Raw genomic sequence first — 26384 nt, forward strand, 5'->3', positions numbered from 1 at the left:
TGGTTTCTGAGCGGAATTGAATGAAATTCTTGTCTTTGCTCCTTTATTGATAAGGCACCTCCTACCACCAGGCTTCTTTCAACAATTTTACTTTATCTTTGATTTTCTATCTTTAGCTTTTGTCCTGCTTATTGTTCTCTGGGCTTCCTGGATCTTGATTTGGTGTCTGACATTCATTTGGGGGAATGTCTCAGTCATTATTGCTTCAAATATCTCTCCGTTCCTTTCTCTATTTCTTCTCCTTCTTGTATTTCCATTACACATATATTATACTTTTGTGGATTTCCCATAGATCTTGAATATTCTGTTCTTTTTTTTCCAGTCTTTTTTTCTCTTTGCTTTTCAGTTTTAGAAGTTTCTATTAATACATCGTCAAGCACACAGATTCTTTCCTCAGCTGTGTCCAGTCTACTGATGAAACTATCAAAGGTATTTTTCATTTCTGTTACAGCATTTTTAAACTCCAGCATTTCTTTTTTTATTATTATTTCTTAGAATTTCTATCTCTCTGGGGCACCTGGGTGGCTCAGTCAGTTAAGCGTCTGCCTTTGGCTTGGGTCATGGTCTCAGGGTCCTGAAATAGAGCCCCGCATTGGGCTCCCTGTTCAATGGGGAGGCTGCTTCTCCCTCTCTTTCCACCTCTGCTCCCCGCCCCACTTGTGCTCAAGCTCTCTCTCTCTCTCAAATAAATAAATAAAATCTTTAAAAAAAAAAATTTCCATCTCTCTGCTTCCAGTACCCATTTGTTCCTGAATGTTGCCTACTTTTAACACTAGAGCCTTAGTATATTCAACATAGTTGTTTTAAATTCACAGTCTGATCATCCAACATCTCTGACATATATAGGTCTGTTTTTGATGCTTACTCTGTCACTTCAAATTGTTTTTGCCTTTTAGTATGCCTCGTAATTTTTTGCGGAAAGGCAAACATGATGTACCAGGTAAAAGAAACTGTGGTAAATAGGCCTTTAGTAGTGTAGTGGTAAGGCATGTGGGGCTAGGGAGGGCAGTCTACAGCTCTATGCTTAGGTCTCAGTCCTGGGCTTTGAGCTGCACAAGTGCTTCTCATTCTTTTCACCCCCTCACATGGTACATGATGGCTAAAGGGGAGCTAGAGTTGGATATTTCCCTTCCCCCACATGGAAGACTCCAGCAGGCTAGATTTGTTCCCTTCCCGCTAATTGGTTAGGCTCTGAAAAACCACAATAGGTGAGGCTCTGGTAAAATAGTTTATCTTGAGGGCAAACTGCTAAGAACTGAATGCCCTGGCATATTTCAAAATGGTTACTTTTTTTTTCTCCACTGAGGAAGCACAAAGGTATTTTTCTCCAGTCTTCACTGTGAGAACCTGATAGAGCTCGTGTAGGTAAACTCACAAAAGTGTGCTTGCCTCCTGCATGACTGGGTCCCCCTAGAATTTCTCTCTCTCAGCTTGTTCACATTGAGGCTCCAGCAATTCATCAATTACAGTTCAGGTGTTCCTACCCCAGCGCTAGTTCCTGTGAAGGTTTCTGCTCCATTAAGTTGTGATTCTTTGTATTCACCTGTCTCTCCAAATTTGGGGGCAGTGGTTTGCCCTGTGACCTCACTTCTCTAAGGGATCTAAGAAGAGTTATTGATTTTCAATTTGTTCAGCTTTTTATTTGTTGTGAGGATGGAATGTGACTTCTAAGCTCTTTACATGCCAGATAGGAAACTGGACCTATCCTCTACCTTTTTAAGAAAATGCTTTCTTTCAGCTGTCATTTCTAAAGAAGCATAGACTGACACATTTTCTGAGGCCATAAATGGACGGGCTTTAAAAATATTTTTTTTTTAAAAAAAGAAGCCATTGATTTATGTTAATATTTGTATTCCTCTCTAATATGCTTATAAATAAAAAATTTTTAACATCTGTTATGAGTCATGAGGCATAACCACCTCTATTGACTTGGAACATTTTCATTTTCTACCTGCCACTCCTCCTTTGCACTTTAAAACTATGATGTGGATATAGCCCAGAAGTGGAGTAAAGGCCCTTTTAATTATCCAAATCTACATTTCCTGTTAACTGCTTTTCACTCTGTGTGAGGGTCCCTACATGCAGAGATTTCTGAAGGGAGGAAATTAAACTTTTCTCACTAGGGAAAATTCAGCTCTTAGAAAGTGTTTAATGTTGAAGTTGAACATGGATTTACTGTTATTAATAGAAAAATTGCTAATGATTGTAATGTTTCTCAGCATTACATCAGACTTTCTCCCTTTGGCAAATCCCTTTGAAAATCAGAGTCGTTGTTGATACTCCCCAAAACACTTCTATGTTGCACCAGGTTGTGCAACTTTTCAACATAAAAAGTTCCTTGAATAGCAGTTTGGCTATTTCTGTTCGCAATTGTCTCCCTACTGGAAATTTTACATAAGAATGATGTATATGTCGAGGAGAATTTGTATTCTTTTTTTATTAACTCTCAGTATATGATCAGGGTCCATTGGATCCAGTTTTAGTTTTTGAGTTTCCTTTTTGTGCAGTTTTAACTATGGGTACAGGTTGATATTTCATCATGGCTTTTATTGTTATTAGCGATTTTCAAAAGAGAAAAGAGAAAAAAATTTTAGATACAATAGAATTTATTCTATCTTGTAATTATCATCAGGGCCCTTTTAGAAATTTGAAATAATTATGGAATTTCAATAATCTTTGCTCTTTTATCATTACTTATCAGTTTATTTCCAACTATGTTAAAAAGACTAAAACAAATTATTTAAATGGGAGAATGATAGAATCACTTAACAAGATGATACAGTAGTAAAATGTGTCATCACTAAACTATTTTCGCTAGTATTCCAAAGATTAGCTCTCTTTCTCTCTCTCTGTCTCTCTCTCTCACACGCAAACACACATACACACACCCCTAGAATGTCTTTATTAGCTAAAATGAAAGAGAACATTGTTGATAATCTATTAGCTACCAGACATTGTTTTAGGAACTTTATATAAATTCTATTATTTGAATCTCATAATATACCAATAAGATAATAATTAATTACTCCTGGTTTATCAATAAAGAAACTAAAGGCCTGAGAACATATACAGTGTTTTCTACCTTACACTGTCTAGTATAGTAACTTATACCATGTAAACATTATATGTATTTTAACCAATAAATTATATTAGTTTGTTCAAGTAAAATGTATATTTCAGATCCATATAAGATTTTGAATAAAATACATGTACATTTTTAATTATAAAAAGAATATTGAGCACCTACTTTATATAAAACATGCTCCCTGTCTTTAAGGCACATTCTAGTTTTGCAGAGTGCTTAGACATATATAGAAGTAACCATAATACAAGGAGGAAAGTTCTGTGTCCTGGGATGCTGTGGTTTTGCAACAGAGATGGTTATTTCTCCTAGGTGGAGGAATCATCTTGTGATGGTGAATGGTCTTGTAAATTCATCAGTGGGAAGAAAAAGCGTATTCCAGAAGAAGGGATTATTCCAAGCACACAGCTGAACATAGGAAAGAGGGCAATTTACATGTGGCCAGCTAGTTATAAGTATAAATATAATAACCTGCTTCTCTGGATTTCTGTGTTTTATGCCAATAATTTGTTTCTTACTGCAAAGTTTGCTTTTAGATAGCAAGCATTTATATACTCTTATATTCATGGATATTTATTCTTTTTGTTAGTTTTACATGTTCATTGTGAATTATAGTCCTATATTGATAAATTTAATTTTTTTTTCTTTTTTTTTTAATTTAATTTATTTATTTGACAGAGAGAGAGACAGAGAGAGAAGGAACACAAGCAGGGGGAGTGGGAGAGGGAGAGGGAGAAGCAGGCTTCCCATGGAGCAGGGAGCCTGATGCGGGGCTCGATCCCAGGACCCTGGGATCATGACCTGAGCCGAAGGCAGAGGCTTAACGACTGAGCCACCCAGGCGCCCCGATAAATTTAATTTCTATGTGTTCTTCTTTAACGTTAAATGTAATCCTAAAACCTTAATACTAATGTCCATAGCTCTATTTGTTTTTCATTACCATAATATTAAGGTTAATAAAACAAATGTATGAGTAAATATTTATGTACAATTCATGTAATTGGGATTCAACATTGAACCCATAAAAATCCAATTATTAATTGTTATTGCCAGTAATTTTTACTAATTCACACACAGGTTTGCATATATCAAAATAAAATCTTAAAATAATTTTCTGTATTCTATTTGGTTGTAGTCCTCTTTTTTGTTGAGTGTTACATAGGGATCCCACATGGAGGCAGCAGACATAAAGATTAGAGACTTGCCGTCAGATGGGTCTGGCCCCACTGCATGGCCTCAGGCATGGTACTTAGCCTCAACTTTCTTGGCTGTGAAATGGTGATGGACTACATACTTTGCAAGATTATCATGAAGTTTAAATAAGATATTGTCTATGTAAAGTCTTTATCCCATGTCTGGCATGGAGTGGATGTTCAAGTAGAGATCGCTGGGATTTCATTCCAGATCCCATATACTTGAGAGTACATAAGCTGACCAGAACCTAGAATAAGATACACTAGATTCTAACTCGAGAACATCTACCTAATTAGATTTAAGGGAGGAGGTTTGTCAAATAAGTATATGAATCCCTAATGCTATTACTTTTGGATTATTTTGTTCTACTCTGGGAAGTTGAGTTTGTTAGTATTTTGATCAAAGAACCATTAAAAACACATATTACAGTATGAGAAAAGTAGAAAATTCTAACTGTATAACGTTGCACTTATTTAAACAGGAGCGTAGGCATTTTTTTGAAACAGCCATACTTCATTATCTTACAGATAAATCCAAGGCAGATGGCAAAGTTGCTGTGGTAGCCAAGAAAAGGGTAAGATCATGTTTCATTATATAAAATATGCAGACTTCAAATTCCATTTGATTAAAGCTATTTTTAAAAGAAAATTGAATTAATATTTAAAAGCAAAATGACATATAATGAGTTTTTTCTTCTAAATGTTGATTGAGTATGTTTCCTTTCTCAGGTTGACACTAGAAATTTAGTATTTATGACTACTTATATCAGTGTTATAGAATTATTAGAAATTAGAACGGTAGAAAAATTTAAAGTTAACAAGTTAGCAATTGCTTTTATTTACATTGTATTTCACATACAAACTCTCATATACTAAAATATTTTTTGTGTACCATGTTATTGGAATGTGTGCAATCTCGTGGAAAATTTAAATAATTAAAATCCACAGCTTAATATGGACTTTACCTTGAAGTTGAGAATAAGATCAGCCATTTATATCAATCTAAACCTAGATTTTTTTAAATAAAATTTGTAAAGTCAATAGCATTTTAAAAGAATTTTAAAAATTTAACACGTCATTCTGTGTATTGTATGCAGGGAGATGTTTAACTACTTATTGTCAAAACTATGATTGGGATAGGATGAACCTTGACATTCTCCTCAAGTGACAGTATTCTTAACAGGACAGTACTTAAAAAGAGAAAGACCCAATGCTTAAATCAAATTCTTTTAGACAAATAATATATTGATGTCATAAGAAAAAGAATTGTGATTGAAAGGAGAGCCTATCCCTCTAGTATTTCCTGTGTTGAATGGTGGGCTTGGTGCAGGGTGGGCCCAGGGAAGGTTGAATGTAACCTGGCAGAACAGAAAAAATGTTGGTCACAAACCTACAGATGGACAGGCAACAAGGTAAGCATCATTTTTGTATTCTGATTATGTATATATCATGAGTCCTTTTATTTTTGTATTATTTATTTATTTTTATCATGAGTCCTTTTAAAATCTGATTTTGTTTTACTCTTTTGCTTTTTGACTCGTAAAAGTAATCTGTACTTTTCACTGGCTAAATAATGTTGTTGCACCTTTGCAGAGAGGAATTCCATATCATAGAAGACAAGGTTGCCTCTTAAAAGGAAAGGAAATAGTACTTATGTGTATGTCTGACCATTTAGACAGGAACGTGTGGGCTAGTGCACGATTGTTAATGTGGGTGGAATTGTTTATTTTAGTCTCTGCTAAAGGATATTTAGAATCAAAAAAGATAAAGATAATAACTAACATTTCTATATATTGCTTTATTTTTACCAGTGATTCTCAATGGATATGGTACTACTGTGTCTAGGACAGTGCTATTTAAAGTGTGGTCCGTGGACCAGAGCTAGTCTGTGAACTATTTATTATTGGTCTGCAATGAGATAAGAGCAAAAAATGACAGGAGCCATTTAGAAACTTGTATAGTAATTCAACAGAGTCATTTTTGTCTGTTGAGTGTAATGATAAAATGGAACTTATATTTTGTATTTATTTTCTATTTCACTTTTTTCCTAGTAACTTATTTTTAATTGTATAGAAGTATAGATCTTGGGCATACTGGGGGAAAAACTGATCCTTTAACACAGATAATTTGAGAGACACTTCCCTATGTGTCTTGGAATGTGTTAGGAATTTGTAGAAGTGTCTTGGGCTACAGGGGTTTGGGGGAATACAGGGCTTTTTGTTGAGCAAAGGTAAGGAAACTATCTTGCAATGCATGGAACAAAACTGTATCACAAAAAGTCATGCATTTGGCATGACTTTTGAATGTGCTGCTAGATTCAACAAACTATAAATATACAGTTGACCCTTGAACAACACAGGGTTGGAGCACCGACTGCTGCCGTCAAAAGCCCATGTATAACATTTGACTCCCCAACAACTTAACTACTAATAACCTATTGTCAACTGAAAGCTGTAATAAAAACATAAACAATTAACACATGTTTTGTATGTTATATGTATTATATACTGTATTCTTACAATAAAGTAAGCTAAAGAAAAAGAAATGTTAAAATCATAAGGAAGAGAATATACATATACAATACTGTACTGTAAAAAATCTGTGTGTAAGTGGATCTGTGCAGTTCAAACCTGTGTTGTTCAAGGGTCAACTGTTAATTGTGTAGTGATTTAATACAAAATAATACTGAAGTATAACATGTTAGACAAAAAGCCAAGGAATTTAGAAGCCTTATTATAGAGCAGGAAACTGAAATGGAATAAACACACTGTTCTCGAAATTATTGAATAATTTACTTATTTTCTATTCAACATATTGGAACATATTTAACTACATATTTAGCTGTAAAGAGTAGAAGTGCAATTACTGAGATACCATGGAAAACATTTACAAATCTGAAACAAGAAATCTGAGATGCCTTTTAACAGTCTTAAAATCAAATATTACTAAATTGACAGATAAATGTACTGATCTCTTTGAATTTCAAAAAATAAACATTTAGAAATATTTCATAGTATTGCTACCCTTTATATATTTGTAAAACTTTAGAATAATGCTAAGAAATCTGTTACAAATATTACAGATTGAAATTATTTTTAGATAGTCTGTTGTTTTCCAATCTTACTTTGATACTGTCCCCAAAGTCTACCTTAAAATTCTTTATTACATCTTATGTAATAAATTGCTTCTTTTTGTAATTTATTATCAAGATTATCAAGGTAGTCTTCCTCGGGGCACCTGGGTGGCTCAGTTGATTGGGTGTCCAACTCTTGATTTCAGCTCAAGTCATGATTTCAGGGTGGTGAGGTTGAGCCCCGCGTCAGCCTCCGCACTCAACATGGAATCTGCTTGAGATTCTCTCTCTCTCCCTCTGCCCCTCTTCCCACTTGCACTCTCTCTTTCCTGTCTCTCTCTAAATAAATAAATAAAATCTTAAAAAAAAAAAAGACATTCTTCCTCACGTATTAAAAGTTATGGTCAAATTATTTTCAAGTACTAGAGACTGAATGTGACCCTGATGTGTTGTGGGATTTCTGTGATATCTGGTTACTAGGTCATCTCATGTCATAGCACACAGAGAATTATTTCCCCTATAGGGAATTATTTTGCCAAACTCATTTGGGAGAATATAATACTTCTCATTTTCTATGCTTGGGCAATCTATAATTTATTTTGGAATATTATCTCTCTTTCAATTAAGATTAGTTTCTTTTCTTTCATTATATAAAATGTCTGATCTGTTACTACTTAACTTAAAAGTAGTTTCACATCCTTGCCAACACCTGTTGTTTCTTCTCTTGTTGGGAATGCAAACTGGTGGAACCACTCTAGATAACAGTATGGTGATTCCTCAAAATGTTAAAAATAGAACTACCCTACCATCCAGCAATTGCACTGCTAGGTATTTACCCAAATGATACAAAAATATAGACTCAAAGGAATACATGCACCCTGATGTTTATGGCAGCATTATCAACAATAGCCAAACTATGGAGGAGTCCAAATATCCATCAACTGATGAATGAATGAAGAAGATGTGGCATGCATATATGTTATATTATTGTATATATATATATATACACATATATATTGGAATATGTTTATACTCAAATAATACTGAAGTATAACATGTTAGACAAAAAGCCGTATTTCAGAATGATCTCACTCATATGTGGAATTTAAGAAAGAAAACAGATAAACATATGGGAAGGGGAAAAGAAAAAAAAGGAGAGAGGGAATCAAGCAATAGAAGACTCTTAATGATAGAAAACAAACCGAGGGTTGATGGAGGGAGGTGGGTGTGGGATGGGCTAGATGGGTGAAGGGTATTAGGAGGGCACTTGTTATGATGAGTGCTGGGTGTTGTATGTAAGTGATGAATCACTGAATTCTACTCCTGAAACCAATATTGCACTGTATGTTAACTACCTAAAACTTAAATAAATAAAAAAAGGAAATGCAGATACTTTCCTACAGTCTAGAAGTCAGATATGTAAATTAATAAGAATAATAAAAGAATGAATGAAGTATGGGGGACCTGGGTGGCTCAGTTGGTTAAGTGCCTGCCTTCAGCTCAGGTCATGATCCCAAGGTCCTGGGATAGAGCACTGCATTGGGCTCCCTGCTCAGCAGGGAGTCTGCTTTTCCCTCTCCCTATGCCCCTCCTCCCCCACTCATGCTCTCTCTCGTTCTCTCTCTTAAATAAATAAATAAAATATTTTAAAAAAAAGAATGAGTGAAGTATGTCTACAATAAAGTTATAAGTAAAAAAAAAAAAAGTAGTTTCTGTTCTTACGTCCACCACTACTTCTGTTGGTACATTTTTCTATAGACCAGTACAGATTGACTTTATCCAAACTTATTTATTCATGATAAGGATGACTGGCATTTATCTTACTGATTATGTCTTCAAATGTAGTTGTTCTCAAGCATACACATATAGAAATGCATTTTTATTTTATTATAAATATATTTTATTTCTCTTTTATATTACAGTTATAGTATTTTGAAATTATTCATGTAGTCAGATATATTAATTATGTTACAGGCTACAATTGCTGTAACAAGGAGACTCCAAATTACAGGGAGTCATACAAGACAGAAGTTTATCTGTCTCTTTATTGTATACCTGACCAAATGTGGGCCAATGATCCAGGGTTGGAAGAGGCTTTGCCCCACAAGATCATTTAGACTCCCAAGTTTTTTCTGTTTTATTGTTATGCCAACCTCCAGGTTGGTCCTAATCAATATGGTCAAAAGGTGATTGCATTATCACATCTACATTCTGGCCCATGAAAAGAGGTAAAGTGGAAAAGGAGTGCAAACAATTAGGTGAACAAGAAAACATGAACTTGAAGCTGCACATGTCATTTCTCTGACATCCCATTGGCAAAATTTAGTAATATGGCCACACCCAGTGGCAAAGGGAAGGAGGAGAATACAGCTTCTATCTGGACCAGTCTACATATTGGGGTTACAGTTAGTGGTCTAAGACTTTCATTTAAGAATAGAGAATGGTACGTTTCAAAATGCTTCTTATAAAAGGGAGTGGCTAGGTCTGATAGAGCTGAGAAGCACTAAGATAGATTGCCTCATTTGACCCCTACAATACCAGTGGGAAATAGGTATTACCATAATTGTTCTTACAAAGAAGCTGCTCCCAGGGGTATTAAGTGACTAACAAGAGAGGCACGGCCAGAGTAGGATTGCAGTTCTGATGGTCCATAATACCACAGCTTCTTTTAACACTTCTTTGCTTTTTAAATCCCTTTACGATCTTTGAGATACCAAATCACTTTTTAGTATCTTTTTAAGTATCTGAATCACTTTGTATATTTGACTCTTAAATAATCGTGAACTTCATCCTTATGAACAGGCACAATCCTAGCTTTAAAACGACTCTTCATCAATATAGCACTTTCAGATTACAAAGCATTTCCATAAACATTGTCTTTCACTTCAGACCCTTGGGAAGAAGGCATAGCAGACATTGTCATCATCACCTTACAAAGGAGATCATTTATAGTTAGAGAAGTCAAGGAATTCACGGTAGCCACACAGTGCTCCTTAGGTACTTTTATTTAATATTAGTTTTCCTTAGTTTTTATTAAAGTATTAACAGGCTAGTCGTATTAGAATTTGAGTGTTAATTTCACCTAATAAAGCAGTTTTTATTTTTCTATACATTTTGGATCTATGGATATTGAAGATACTATGTTTTTTAAGATTTTATTTATTTACTTATTTATTTTAAAGATTTTATTTATTTTATTTTATTTTATTTTTTTTAAATATTTTATTTATTTATTTGACAGAGAGATAGACAGAAGAGCACAAGCAGAGGGAGTGGCAGAGGGAGAGGGAGAGGGAGAGGGAGAAGCAGGCTCTGCACTTAGCAGGGAACCCGATGCGGGACTCGATCCCAGGACCCTGAGATCATGACCTGAGCCGAAGGCAGACGCTTAACCATCTGAGCCACCCAGGCGCCCTAAAGATTTTATTTATTTTAGAGAGAGAGTGCGAGCAGGCAGAGGGGCAGAGGGAGAGGGAAAGAGAGAATCCTGAGCAGACTCCGTGCTGAGCTCGGAGCCTGATGTGGGGCTCAGTCTCACAACCCTGAGATCATGACCTGAGCTGAAACCAAGAGTCAGAAGCTTAACTGACTGAGCCCCCAGGCCCCCCTGAAGATAGTATTTTTTAAAGATGGAACTGTTTTATATAAAACTCTGTATGGGGACAAGAAGAAGCTGTTGGTGTGAAAGCAAAAGGTAATAATAATATGTATTAAGTGCCTGCTAAGGCTAGACATACACCTATGTTACTTCATTTGAATCAACAACAATTATGTGAGAGAGTCAGGGTTGTCTTTGGTTTGTGAATGAAGAAAATAGGTATAGGGGTGTTCACCACTGCCAAAAATTCAATACAGAGATGAATGATAAAAAAGTAAGGTAGTTGGCTGTACAGCTCTTTATCCTGGGTTGCAAATGTTAACAGTCTATTTATTTATATTTATGTAAACAAATGTGTATATGTATTGTGTATAAGTGTTTTGTGATTGTCTTGTTTTTACAACAACGAGATCTGATTATATGTTATTCTATAGATTTCACTACTTAAGGCTAACAGATACAGATCTGTTTTTAACCTTCTGCAGAGCCTACCGTAGCAGATACATCACAGTTAGTCAATCAACGTGTGGGAGTTTTCAAGTCACGGGTATGGTTTGATAACTGCTACATGCAGTGCTTTCATAAACTTCCTTGTACGTATATCTTTAAATACTGATGCCATTATTTTTATAGGATAAATTCCCCAAATGGGCTTGATAGATCAAAGGTAACCACAGTGTCACCTGCCTCCCTTGAATCATGAGAGGACCTTGAGGAATAAGTTGTCCGAGTTCTGTGCTGAGCTGCACTGGCAGGTGCTGCTGCCTCTTTGAACCAAGATGTAAGAATGTTGCCACCTTGAATACCATTGCTAAGTGCCTACTAGGAACGGTGCTTCTTGGGTCAAGTAGGAGAGCTCTGTCTAAACGCCTCTGCCATTCCCATAGGCTCCTTCTTTGAGCTCTTCAGCCGCATGTGGCTACCCGTTCAGATAGAGGGGAATAGTATTAGGCACACACACCTTTTCACCTGACCACCGCTCTGCCCAGTGGAGCAGTCTGAATGAAAGAGAATTAGAGTAAGCCTCACTAATCTCTGAGTCCCACTTGAAAAAAAAGAAGGGGAAGGTCTAGATTGTCTCCAAGTCCCTTTCTGCTCTAATATTCCATGAAATATTTATAACAGCTCAGTAAGTAATTTCAGAATGTCAAAGGACTTGTGCAGACCAGAGTGAATATCTGGGTCAGTTGGCCCTAGAAATAAAGAAATGAAAGAATAAAAATAGTAGTGTATCAGGAAATGGGTGGAGTAGCAGATGGTGTTGCCTATTACAGATTCTGAAAGATGTTTGAATATAAAAACAAATATTCAGGAAACAGCATATTGTGGTGGAAAGAACAGAAACTTATGAATGAGCCAGATCTGCCTTCAAGGGCTAGTTCTGTGACCTTTGGCAAGTTAACGTCTTTGAGCCTCATTGGATTAATCTCTGATTTGGGAACCATAATAATTACCTTATGTGATTGTTATAAAGGTAACATGAAAAGCCATTATAATAGCATAGAGTTTACTGTATTTTAGTAGGTGATTGTTTAATAAAGCCTAGTACTTTTCTAATTTCTCCTTTTCTAATTTTTAAGAAATAGGAAGGACTTAAGAATCATTTAAAATTTTCAGACTTACAATAGCATCATAGTTCTATTAGAAAAAAGTAAAATTCTGTTTTTAAAAGTAAGTCCCACATTTTAATCATTTAATTTTTTCAAAGTAATATAATAACATTATATTTGGAGGACAGAATTTTTTAAATCATCCACAATCCATCCCCTCAATTAAAAATTTTTAATTAATTTTATGCATTTCTTTACAGTTATTTCTATATACATGTTTATTTGCATAGTTTTAATCATTGAGTAATGTGCTGTTAATGTTTTCATTTATGTATTATGTCACAATACAAAACTTTTTCATGTTTTATGGTTCTTATTTTAAGAGTTTTTTTAATTAGTGAAGTAGCATTGTGAGAAAACAAAAAAGAGCAGATATAAATTCTTTCCCAACTATAATTTCAGTTCTGAAAAAAAACCACTGTTAATAATTTTATATACTTTATGCATGTATAAGTATATGTGTTATATGTGCAAATAAATTTTTATGAGTAAATAAAATATAATATTTATATGTATAAAGTATATATACTTTGTTAACATAAATGGAATGAATTAAACCTTACCTTTTTCATTCAATAATATATTATGGACATCTTCTCGAGTCAGAGATCTACCAGATCTAACCCATTTGCATAGCATATCTTTTTATAGAAGTTTCTTCATTTATTGAACACTCTCCTGGATATTTAGGTTGATTCTGAATTAGCAAAATTATAAATAAAAATGCAGCAACATCATTGTACACAAATCTCTTTAAATGTTTCTGTAAATATTTCTACACTAAAAATTGCTAGAAGAGGACTTGCTGAGTCAAAGAGTAGGCACATTCTAAATTTTGCCAAATTGCTAAACATCTCCCATCCAAAAAAAATCCCCCTACATTATTGTACCACTTACAGTCCCGTTACTAGTGTAAGAGAATGTCTAGACTGCCTTAACTTGCCAACTCTAGCCATTACCAGTCTTTTTTCTTTATAATTTGTTTTATTTTTATTATAAATTTATATAATACATGCTAGGGAAAAAATACCAAGGGTTACAAAAGTATGTAAAATGGAAAGTTCAAGTCATTTTCTTCCCTCTTGCTGCCCCACCTCTAACATTTCACTATTTCAAAATCTGAAAATAAGCATCTTTGTGCATTTTTGTACATTTGTGCACAAATTTCAGCAGAATAATTCCTATAAGTGAAATTGCTGGGGTAAAGTGTGTGTGTTTAAAATCTGGTTATATGTAAGGAAAGACTGAAAAATTGTTACAGATTGAGGGAAACTACGGAAGCATAACAACCAAATGTAATGTGAGATCCTAGTTTGAGTCCTGAAACAGAAGAAGAACATCAATGGGAAAACTGATGAAATTTGAATTAGGTCTTTATTCAGTTAATGGTTTTGTAGCAATGTTAATTTCTATTTTGACAATTGTACTATGATTATGTGTAAAGTTAACATTAGGGGAGGCTGGGTGAAGGATATATGGGAACTCTTTTGAGCTATATATGCAACTTTCTGTAAATCTAAAATTATTTCAAAATAAAAGTTAAAAATTCTAGTCAAGTATTGTCAAATTCTCTTCAAAACAGTTACATCTGAGTACTCCCACCAGTGCTTTTCCTACTGTCTTGCCAGCTTTAGGTATCACCAATCTTTACATATTTGCCAATATTTAAAAGGAGATGCAAAATAACAATAATATTGTTATTTTCATTTGCTGTTATCTATTTTTTTTATTTTAAAGAGGTTAAGCACTTTTTTTTTTTTTAAGATTTTATTTATTTATTTATTTATTTGAGAGAGAGAGAGAGCATGCACAAGCAGGGGCAGCAGCAGGAAAGGGAGAAGCAGGGCGCCCTCCCAAGACCACAGGATCAGGACCTGAGCTGAAGGCAGATGTTTAACTGACTGAGCCACCCAGGTGCCCCGAGGTTGAGCATTTATTAATGTATTTATTGGACATTGTATTTCTTCTGAAAACTGCCTATTTATACTCTTGTCTGTTTCTTCCATAGGCTGGCTTCTCTCTCTCATTTTTTTTTTTTTTATTAAATTGTAGGTGCTCTCTTTAGTTATTGATTGTTAATACTTTGTTAATATGCTGCAAACATTTTCTCAGTTTTCCTTTTTAGTAGTTCTTTTGTTGTACTTACATAGTAAAACTTTTTTTTCTTTTAGGGTTTTAGAGCTTTTGTGACTTGCTTTGAAAGACTGCCCTTTCATTAAAACAAAATATGTTGTGATTCATTTAATCTTTCTTCTATTGTTGTTGGTCACACTTTGATGAAAATCTCCATGAATATTGCTTCCTTTCCCACCACATGTTTGGTTTCCTTCTGACAACTCCTGGTAGAAGGATCCCTGGGACAGCTATAGGAACACGTCGGGTTGTTCACTCTTAGCAGCGGTGCATGCATATGCCACAGTCATCGACAGGTGTTGTCATATAAAGATGTTGTCACCAGTGTACATCATACTTTGTTGTTTTAATTTGCATTTCTTTGACTTGAGGTAATAAATTGTCTATGTCTGAGTTCTTAATATTTGCTTGCAAATTTATATGAACATTTTATATGCTAGTCATGAAAATATTAATTTTTTGTCATCGTTTCAGTATATGCTTTTCCCAGCATATTGCTTGCTTTTCCATTATTTTTTTCCTGGAAATATGGAGGTTAAATATTTGTATGTGGTCACATCTACATTTCTGAGATTTTTTACTTATTACTTAGCATAGACTTCTTCATAGATAATAATGCAGTGGAGTGAGTAAGAAGAACATCTAGAGGTAGACTGTCGAGGCATGAATCCTGGCTCTGTCACCTACTAGCAGAGTGATCTTAAGTTAGCTACTTAACTCTGTAAGCTCTCAATCTCCTGTTACATGGGAAGAATGGAAATATTGCAAAGACTCTGACTCTGACAATTTGTGTAAAGCACATAACACAGGGCTTAGAACATAGAAAACATTTCACAAATGTTAGCTATTATTATGGGAATATGGATTTATTTTTATATGAGATACAAGGATAGGGTATAAAAATTTTATGCATCTTGCTAAGATGGGGTTCAGGACATACTACCCCAAACATGCCATCTTGGTATATTGAATTTTTCAAGCTGAAGGAATTTGTGATATGGCAGGTGCAGGAAGAATTTTCTGACTTTCCCTGGAGCAGGTTATAAGAGCCTCATGTAAGATGTCATCCTTACAATGGGAGGAAAGAAGCATTCTTATCTCTGAAGGTAGAGGGAGCCTGAGAAGAATCTGAGGGAGTAAGCCTTGCCATTTCCACAGTTTCCTACACTTAGCTCCTTCCCTTTCATGTCCTGTCACATTTTCCCATGACCTTCTACTCTTCAAAACTAGCTTAAAAACTCAGGTTTAACTGCTTCTTTGGGTGTTCATGTCCTTAATGAAGGCTGCCATGTCACATAAAACTTACATTAAATAAATCTGTATGCTTGTTGTTTGCTTTTTTAAAAGATTTATTTACTTATTTGAGAGAGAGAGTGTGTGTGAGCAGGGGGGAGGGGCAAAGGGAGAAGGAGAGAGAGAACCCTCAAGCAAACCCCCCACTAAGTATGGAGCCCAAGTTGGGAGTTGATCCCAGGACCCTGAGATCATAACCTGAGCTGAAATCAAGAGTTGGATACTCAACTGACTCACCCAGGTGCCCCTAAATCTGTATGCTTTTCTCTTGTTAATCTGTTTTTGTTACCGGGGCCCCCACTGAGAACATAGAAGGGTAGAGGAAAAAGACATTTGTCCTCCCTACACTGCCAGCTATTCCAATACCATTTATTGACTAGCAAGTAATGTTTCCCTTCTTTACTGTTTTTTACCTTCTTTATAATATATAATATGCCATCTTCATCATGTAACATATGACATTTGATGTGTCAAAACACCTACTTCTGTATCTATTCATCTATCTGGTCTTAAAACAAATTTCAAATTGCCTTAGTTATTGTTTATCTTTTCTTTAATGTGTGGATTTGTGATCCTTCATTTGTATAATTTTTTAAAATTGTTTTCATAGTTCTTATCTTTACTTTTTCAAATTGTGTTGTGTCTTTGCATACGTATATGTGTGTGTGTATATATATGTATAATGTATGTATGTATTTTCTGTATATTATGATATTTTGACATTTTAAAAAACCTTTCTGGCTGGGGAGGACTTCCCCTTACAGGTAGCAAGGGGTACATCTTTCATATGCAAATCAACCAGTCCCAAACCCTTATCAACCTCAACTGACTCTTACCAAACTCTGAAATACCAAGCCACTATTTCCATTGCCCTAAATCATCCCAGAATTGAGTACCAGGCAACTGGAGACCATTCCTATAGGCCAGAGCCCTCCAGAATTATTCAAACTAGCCAATCCTGAACTGTTCACCTACCCTACCTTGCCTTTCCTCTGGAAACCCCAATAAAGGCACAATTTAAATCATTTTAACTACATACAAATGAACTTTAGAATTATATAGTGAAGTCCCAAGAAAAATTCTGTTGAGATGATGATTGGTATTGTAGAAAATCTATGTGTTAATTTGGGGAGAATTTATAAGTTTATAATATTAAATACACCCATGTAGAAACACAACCTCTCTATTCATTTCTCTTTAGTTTTTTTGATGTAGAATTTTACATATTTCTAATTAAGACTATCTCAGATACTGTTACTAATTGGAAAAGGATCTCTTTGTCATTATGTTTTCTCATTTTTTTGGCTTATATACAGAAATTATGTGTGTATGTATGGGTATCTTTTTTCCTAACACTTCGCTTTTATTACTGCCAAGAGTTTAACTTGTAACACTTTGAGTTACAAAATTAATGATAACTGTCTTGATTTATACATTTATGTATGAGGAAATTAGGCTATTATATTTTCTGATGAAAAAATATTTTTCCCCAAAATTATTGCAAAAATTCTTCATAATCAGGAAATTTTCATTAGCCCTGTTGCAGGATAAGTTGCTTACATTTTATGACTAGATGTCTAGATATTTGTGTTAATTAATAACCTTGCTATTAATATGGAATTCATGTACTGAAATTCACTTGATTCACTAGCTTTATATGCATCCTTCCCCAGAGATAAATATTAAAATAGACCCTACTGCTGGCTTCTAGCCCCAGGCAGAGAGAAATCTCTGAAAAGAATAGTAAGCAGAGGAACCCCTTGGGAAGAGTCACAGGCAGAATTCAAAACTTACTTAGTTTCTTTTGGATTCTACTCTGTGGGCATCATTCACCTTTCCATTGGCCAGTGTTCCCAAACTTGAATCATTCAGGTATTCTATCACCATTTTGCTATTTTTCTATACTGTTAGTTACTATAGTTTTCTTTCATTTGACTTACCTTTTTCTTAATTTTTTTTTATTGAGGTAAAATTTAAACACGGTGGAAGATCTTAAGTGTAGAGTTTCATGAGTTTTTCTTAAATGTATACACTCATGTAACTACCATCCTTGATCAAAATAGAGAATATTTTCATCACCCCAAATCTAAATTTTAAAATGCAATTGCACTGTTTTGTTGTGCATTTGCATTTTTAAAATACATAGAAATATATGTTAATATATATATAAAAATTATCCATTTATCCCTTTAAATCATCAATGGAAATAACATAGAAAGTTATTTTCATACTAATTTCAATTACCCTGTGCTCAAAACATGGAGGGAAACTGGGAAACTGCACCACTACAAGGCAGTGTTGTGAAACAGACTTCCAGGGAAGTAATTTTTTTTTTTTTTTAAAGATTCTGTTCTTAAGTAATCTCTACACCCAACTTGAGGCTTGAACTCATAACCCCAAAATCAAGAGTCACATGCTCTTCCAACTGAGCCAGCCAGGCACCCCTGCTCTATTTAAAGATATTCCACTTAGTCATTCTAACTAAATATATATTTAAGTTAAAAAAAAAGTTTGCTTTTGGACTTACGTATTTGCTTAACCCTTTCTTTGCTTTGACTTTCAGTCCATGGATCTGACTTTAATCAGATTGATCTCCTTGTCATTCTCATAAGATGGGCAGTGGGAGTGGGAGGAGCTTGGGGGATAGAAGAGAAATGTGTGTTCAATTCTGTGAAGGCTGAGAGAGGAGAGGGAGCTGTAGAAGAAAAATTTGAAGCTAGCAGAGATTGGTTCATAAGGTTGAAGGAAAGAAGCTGTCTTTATAAAAGTGTAAGGTAAAGCAGTTAAGTGTTGATGTAGAAGCCAAAGCAAGTTATCCAGAAGATCTAGCTAACATAATTTATGAATGTGGCTCCATTAAACAACTGTTTTTCACTGTAGATGAAATAACCTTATTTTGGAAGAAGACGCCATCTAGGACTTTCATAGCTGGAGAGGAGAAGTCAATGCCTGGCTTCAAAGCTTCACAGGGTAGGCTGACTCTCGTTAGAGGCTAATGCACTTGGTGACTTTAAGTTGAAACCAGTCCAAAAATCCTAGGGCCCTTTAAGAATTTTGCTAAATTATCTATTCTGCCTATGCTCTATAAATGGAACAACAAAACCTGGATGACAGTACCTCTATTTACAACATGTTTTACTGAATATTTTAAGCCCACTGTTGAGACCTACTGCTCAGAAAAAAATGATTCCTTTCAAAATATTACTGCTCATTGACAATGCACATAGTCACCCATGAGCTACGATGGAGATATACAATGAGAATAATGTTGATTTCATACCTGCTAATTCAACATCCATTCTGCAGCCCATGGGTCAAGGAGTAATTTCAACTTTCAAGTCTTATTATTTAAGAAATACGTTTCAAAAGGCTATAGTTGCCATAGAGAGTGATTGCTCTGATGGATCTCGGCAAAGTAAATTGAAAACCTTCTGGAAAAGAATCACCCTTCTAGATGTCATTAAGAACATTTGTGATTCGTGGGAAGAGGTCAAAATACCAACTTAACAGGAATTTTGAAGAAATTAATTCCAACCCTCATGGATGACATTGAGTTATTCAAGACTTCAGTGGGGGAAGTAACTGCAGATATGGTAGAAATAGCAAGAAAACTAGAATTATAAATAGAGCCTGAAGATGTGACTGAATTGCTGCAATCTCATGATAAAACTTAAATGGATGAGGAGTTGCTTCTTATGGATGAGCAAAGAAAGTGGTTTATTAAGATGGAATCTACTCCTGGTGCAGATGCTGTGAAAATTGTTGAAATGACAACAAAGGATTTAGAATATAACGAACTTCGGTGATAAAGCACTGGCAGGGTTTGAAAGGATTGACTCCAATTTTGAAAGTGCTATTATGGGTAAAATGCCTTCAAACAGCATCACATACTACAGAGAAATTATTTGTGAAAGGAAGAGTCAATTGATGTGGCAAACTTCACTGTTGCCTTATTTTAAGAAATTGCCACAGCCACCTCAGCCTTCAGCAATCCCTACCCTGATCGGTCAGCAGCCATCAACATCAAGGCAAGACCCTCCACCAGGAAAAAGAGTAGGACTTGCTGAAAACTCAGATGGTGGTTTGCATATTTTTAGCAATAAAGTATTTTTTAATTAAGGTATGTACATTGTTTTTATAGACATAATGCTTTGCACACCAAATAGACTACAGGATAGTATAAACATAATTTTTATATGCACTGGGAAACCAAAAAATTCATTTGACTCACTTTATTGCAATATTCACTTTGTTGCAGTGGTCTGGAACTGAACCTATAATAGCTCCAAGGTAGACCTGTATGTCAATTCTAGGAAGTCTTCCTTAGAAACCCTTGTTCTCCTCTTGCTAAAATGCCCAGTGACTTTAGGAAAAACTATGTGCAGACAGGAATTGTTTGCAACAGACTTGGATTTTTAGAGTCTCCAAATAGAGGTCAAGTAATCTAATTTACTGGTACCATTCAATCAGATAAACAATTGTGACATAAATTCTGCTTTTCATGCAGGTCTTTACTCCCTGGACACCCTGTTTCCATTAGCTTTTAGTATTTTTAATCTCTTTATGGATATGAGAGAAACCTGTCCTATTAAAAAAAAAAACCTCCTGATTTTATATGTTTTATCCTTGGTATAGTCAAAGACCATTAAAAAAATTAAATCCAAGACTTTAAAAATTATCAGTGAAGTAGCTAATCATAGAGTTTCTTGAAGTGTGCTCTTACTTGTATCCTCAGCCAGGATTGGGAGGTGTTAATAGAAAGTCTTTCATGCCTTCTACTTCAGGTGGTCTAGTGGTCAACTTCTATTTTTAGGGAAAATACTCTCCTCTGTCTCAGCTCACTGCTTGAATACACACTCCAGTGTTTTCTCTGCTAAACCCCTCAAAGCAGAGAAATCCACAGTGCTTTAGTGAGAAATTACACATGGCTAAAGATAGTGCAGGGGACAACAAGATATTTATAAGTCATATTTCCAGGGACTGATCTCTGATATTGTTCAAATCTCGCAGGAATACTGAACTCTACTAAGAGCGACTGGACTGGAGCATATGGTAATCGAGTGACATTTATGTAAGAAGCACTAGATTTGTATTCTCTGTGTTAAAATCTTGTTTAAAATAGGGCTAGAAAATGATTATTTTAATTTTCTCCCTTTTCAAAGAAGAGTGAAAACAATCATTATCTAGGCCTGAAAACTTAACTTTATTATTTGTACTCTCCAGAAACTCAGATTAAGTAATAACCATCATTTACAATGCTGCATAAAACTAGTTTTCATCCTTATTCCAAGCATATTTTCCCAGCAGATTTTCCAAAAGGAAATAAGAATATTGGCTTTTCCTTCTATATGATAACTTTTGACAAGGAGTTTGTGTATATTATTCAAGACACAGATTCACGTTTGGAAATTCTGTCAAAGTAGGCAGCTCTTTAGTGATCATTGATTGACAGTTACTCTCAATGGAATGTTACAAAACATATTTATGTCTTCTATGAGCATAAAATGCTGAATCAAAATTTTATGCCCTCAGACTGAACACAGCTAATAGTTGTTCTTCTTAAAAATAAAATTATTTTCATTTAGATGAATAGTGACTTAAGGATATGGGCAACGTCAGGTCACTTTATGAAGATTATATAAATCTGATGTAAACACAATTCTTATGGATTATCTGTCTGTGGCAATTAAGGGCAATTCTACCATTTGCCATTCCAGTCAGCAGTCCTAATTATCATTAAATAAATATATGTTTTTTTTTCAGTAAATGGCATTTGCTCTCTATACATATGCTTCTCGTAGATTCCTCTATATCTAGCAAGAAAAGAATTAATACTTGCTTTGGTTTCTTTAAAATCAATGACAGTATATAGCATTATATTTGTATGGATGCGTGTGGGCTAGACCAAGGCCTAGAAAACTCTAGTTGGGGTATAGGTCACCTGAAGAACTTATTTAAACATGGATTTCTGGGCCCCACTCCCTGAGTTTCTGATTTGGTAGGCCTAGGATGGGCATGAGAATTTGCATGTCTAACAAACTCTCAGGTATTGCTAATTCTGCACGTGGCGGCCCTGACTCTGAATAGCATGAGGCTCGACAACATGGGAGAATCAGCTGCAACACAGGAAGAGAAGTGGAAGGGATGAAATAGATAAAGATTATAGTATCTACTTGTGGGTTGAATAGTAGCCCCCAGAAAATACGTTCTCCAGGAACCTCAGAATGTGACCTTATTTGGAATTAAGGATCTTTGCAGATGTAATTAAGGTAAGGATTTTGATGTGAGATCATCCTGGATTAGTTGGGCCCACATCCAATGACAAGTATCTTTAAGAGTCTGTCCATAAGAGACAGACTTATGTCCTACAGAACTATAAATAAATAAATTTCTGATGCTTTATCAAGTTTGTGTTAATTTGTTATGGCAGCCTTGGGAAACTAATGGATTACCATAAGTCCAACCATAACAAAGTGCCAAGTTCTGTCATATGCTCTAAGGAAAAAGGATAGAATTCTGACACTAGCCGAGTGGACTAGTATAACGGGTTAAACAATGATTGAACATTGACTAATTGTTGAGCACTATTAGATACCTTCTGGGATGTTATTTAATTTCATCTTACCCCCAAAAGCTTTGAGATAGTTATTTTTTAACAGTAGTTATAAAAGAAGGTCCTGAAATACAGAATGGTCATTGAGTCAGAAAATACTTATTAAGTGTCTACTTTATACCAGGCTCTTGCTAGATATTCTGGTAAGTCAGTGACTTACTGGAAGTGATACAGCTAGTAAGTACCAGGGATTAAATTCAAATCATGATCCTGTCATTCCAAATTCAGTGCTCTTCTCCATCACAGCATATTTTATCAAGGCTTGGAGCTGGAAAGTACGGGGCATTTGGCAATACTGACTACTTCATTTTGGCTGCTATGGAATATTTAACAAAGTAGAAAGGAATTTATTATCTCTAGCAGAAATCTCCCTGATTTATGGTAGCTATTTAACAGTATTTCTTTCTATTAATACCTATGAAGTAGTTTGTACTTTGTTACTTTAATCTTATTTCCCCTTGTAGCAACCCTTTCACTTTATACTCAAATATGCACATAATTTAAATTGATCCTTAATAACAAGATAGAAATAATAGCTCTACATTGTCTTTGGAGATGTAGAACAATGATTTAGACAATAATATTTCCATATGCTTTTTTACCTTATTTACTTTCATGTATATATATATGAAACAGGGCTGGAAAAAATATTTGAATATTACCTTGTGGTTGCAGATCACACACACACACACAAAGTCCACTTATTTTTTAGCATCATCATAATATGAATTCCCTGAGTGTTTCATACAAACTTCTTTTGAATGGTTATTGAGGTATTTAAGCTGTTTAATAATGCTTTGAGAGTTATTAAATTCAACCTTCATCTCATTATAGTTAATGCTTTTGAACATACAATGTGAATGGCACTCTGCTAGCTGCTAAACATTTAATATATATAAAAAAAAATTGTTCCCACCCTTGCAGTGTGGTTGCTTGATTCAAGATCAGTAAAATTAAGATCAGTGTAACTGTGAAAGATTAGACAAAATGGGCTAAGAAACTGCTCACTTTAGCAGATTAAAGTGAAAAGACAAAAGAAGCTAACATTGAGGTGAAAGTTGCATTGAGGTTCTGTCTTAGGAGATGAGGGCAAATTGTGTGAATTTGTTAAATGCTTAAATCAACAGCCACGATGGAACAGAATGGACAGTAACACTGGCACTGTTTTTTCCTAGTGATATTTGTTTTTATTGTATCTTTCTCTGAACATTTATTCATTCATGTATTCCACAAATACTTCATGTGCTCCTATAGCGTGCAAGGAATGGCATGGAGACAAATGTATTACCCAGTGAGAAAATAAGTCACGTATACCAATAACTAAAATGTGACACAATAATTCCAAATGACATAGATCATAACTCTTATCATGGGTAGGTTCATGGGTGAATGTAATTCTTCTACATCTATGAATTGATTACAGATTTTATTCAGCTATCTTTTGGGTTTTGATTTCTTTCTTTTTTTTAAAGATTATTTATTTATTTGACAGAGGGATAGAGAGAGAGCACAAGTAGGCAGAGCGGCAGGCAGAGGGAGAGGGAGAAGCAGACTCCCCGCTGAGCAAGGAGCCCGACAGGGGGCTCGATCCCAGGACCCCGAGATCATGACCTGAGCCGAAGGCAGACGCTTAACCATCTGAGCCACCCAGGCGCCCCTGATTTCTTATTTTATTGCATTTTAGCCAGTGACTGTGGTCTGTAAAATAGAGAGGTTACTTTACTATTTTGAGGCTTCCTTTGTGACCTAGTAGGTGGTCAAATTTGTAAATGTTTCAGGCTTGAAAGCTATATGTATTCCTTAATTATTCAGTCCCAGGTTCAAGATGTGTTTATTAGATTAAACATTATCTGTGTTGTTGAACGTCCCCGTTTCTTTGCTATTTTTTTTTCTTTTTCATTTTTGTATGAGAAGTAAATTAAAATACCTCCTTTTAACTGTAGATTTATCAGTTTCTACTTGTGGTTCTTTTCTGTTTTTCACTTTATATATTTTAAGGCTGAGATTCTAGGTATATACAGGTGAGGACTGATATACTTTCTGGGGTGGATTGTTTCTTTTAGCATTAGGTAATAACCCTTTTTATCTATGATTATGCTTTTTTCTAACAGTAATATCGCTATGTTGGGTTCCATTTGTTAATCATTGATATATTCTATCTCCTTACTTTCCGTTTTTCCATGTCACCAATTTTTTTAAAAAATTATACCTTTATTGAGATGTAATTTATTCACGGTTTTAAAGTATGCAGTTCAGTGGTTTTTAGTATAATCACAGTTTTGCAATCAATACCGCTATATGAATTTAGAACATTTTTTCATTACCCCAAAGGAAACCTCATACCTATTAGCAGTCACTGCCCATTTCCCACCTTCCACTGGCAACCACTAATCTATCTCTGTCTCTATGGATTTGCCTTTTTATGGACATTTTGTATAAGTGGTGTCATACAACATGTGGTCTTTGTGTCTGACTTTTTCACTTTTCACTTAGCATAATGGCTTCAAGATTCATCCATGTTTTAGTATTTGTCAGGACTTTGTTGTTTTTAAAGGTTAAATAATATTCCATTGTATGGATAGACTACATATTATCTATCCATCGATGGACATTGGGTTGTTTCTACTTTGGGGCTATTATGAATAATGCTGCTATGAACATTTATATGCAATTTCTTGTATGGACATAATGTTTTCACTTCTCATGGGTATATACTTAGGAGTAGAATTATTGAATCATAAGGTAACTCTCTGTTTAACATCTAGAAGAACTGTCAAACTGTATTCCAAAGTGGCTCCACCATTTCACGTTCCCACCAACAATGCATGGAGGTGCCAATTTCTCCACATCCTTCATCTTGTCTTTGCTTAGATATTAAAATCCCAAACCCTTTTGGCCCTATCCTGGTATACATTTTTTGTAGGCCTTTACCATGTCACTTCCTATCCGTATAGTGTTGCACCCCTTATGTTTCTGGCATCTGAATAGTTCTTTTTCTTTCTTTAAAGGTCATCTATGTTTTAAAACATAAAGATTGTTTTGCCTAGTGTTATTATATGTTTGTGAAGTGAGAAGGGGTGGTGGACATGGGAGATGGGCACTCATTGGATTAGTCTACTATTCCTGAAAGTTGAGCAGATCAGTGTAATTGTAGTGACTATGAAGTGGTTGACTTGGGGTTCCAGGTGTGGTTGAGAGCTGTGGGCCAGAGTTTTTCTTCTGGACTAAATTACTTGGACCATATAGGACCCATTATCTTACTGAACTCATCTAGTCCCATTTGAACTAGCTCATCTTTTTGTTGTTATTTTATAGATGCAAGTTTCCAAAAACACTACTGAAAAGAAGAAGCCAAAATTTAGAAGAAGGAAAAGGTATTTCTTTATTGAAAAATATTATGATAAAATTGAAATGTGTATGTATGTGTGTGTGTGTGTGTGTGTGTGTATAATTTAGTTATTATGACATTTCCCCCTGATTCTTGATTCTTTTTCTCTAGGGAAACATTAAAATTTTCTAAAAGAATTAAGGTGATAAGTAGTAGTTTTAGAAGTATGGAGAAAGTTTTATGTTTATACAGATATGTTGAAGCAGAACTATCAAAGATTAATATCATGTGAGCAAGCAGATGAGAAGCAGGTGTTTGGTTTAAAAATAGTGCAAACCAGAAACAGGCCTTTATAATGAACTGATAAGCCACCGATGACAAGTTTTAGTGTTTATCATTGAACCAACCACACAGTTAATTTACTTATTTTTTTGATGACTTGTAATCAGTGCTGTATTAAA

General features: G+C 34.9%; 1 protein-coding gene across 1 annotated transcript in view; it reads left to right on the plus strand.

Annotated features, from left to right (window-relative positions):
• Nucleotides 1–26384, plus strand: part of RBMS3 (RNA binding motif single stranded interacting protein 3) — a 1498583-nt gene that overhangs the window by 101782 nt on the left and 1370417 nt on the right. The window contains exon 4 of the mRNA XM_032408843.1: nt 25911–25969. Coding sequence (XP_032264734.1) covers nt 25911–25969 — 59 coding nt within the window. The remainder of the gene's footprint in view (nt 1–25910; nt 25970–26384) is intronic.

This window comes from Phoca vitulina, unplaced genomic scaffold (assembly GCF_004348235.1).
Source record: "Phoca vitulina isolate PV1807 unplaced genomic scaffold, GSC_HSeal_1.0 scaffold10, whole genome shotgun sequence".
Taxonomy (NCBI): Eukaryota; Metazoa; Chordata; class Mammalia; order Carnivora; family Phocidae; genus Phoca; species Phoca vitulina.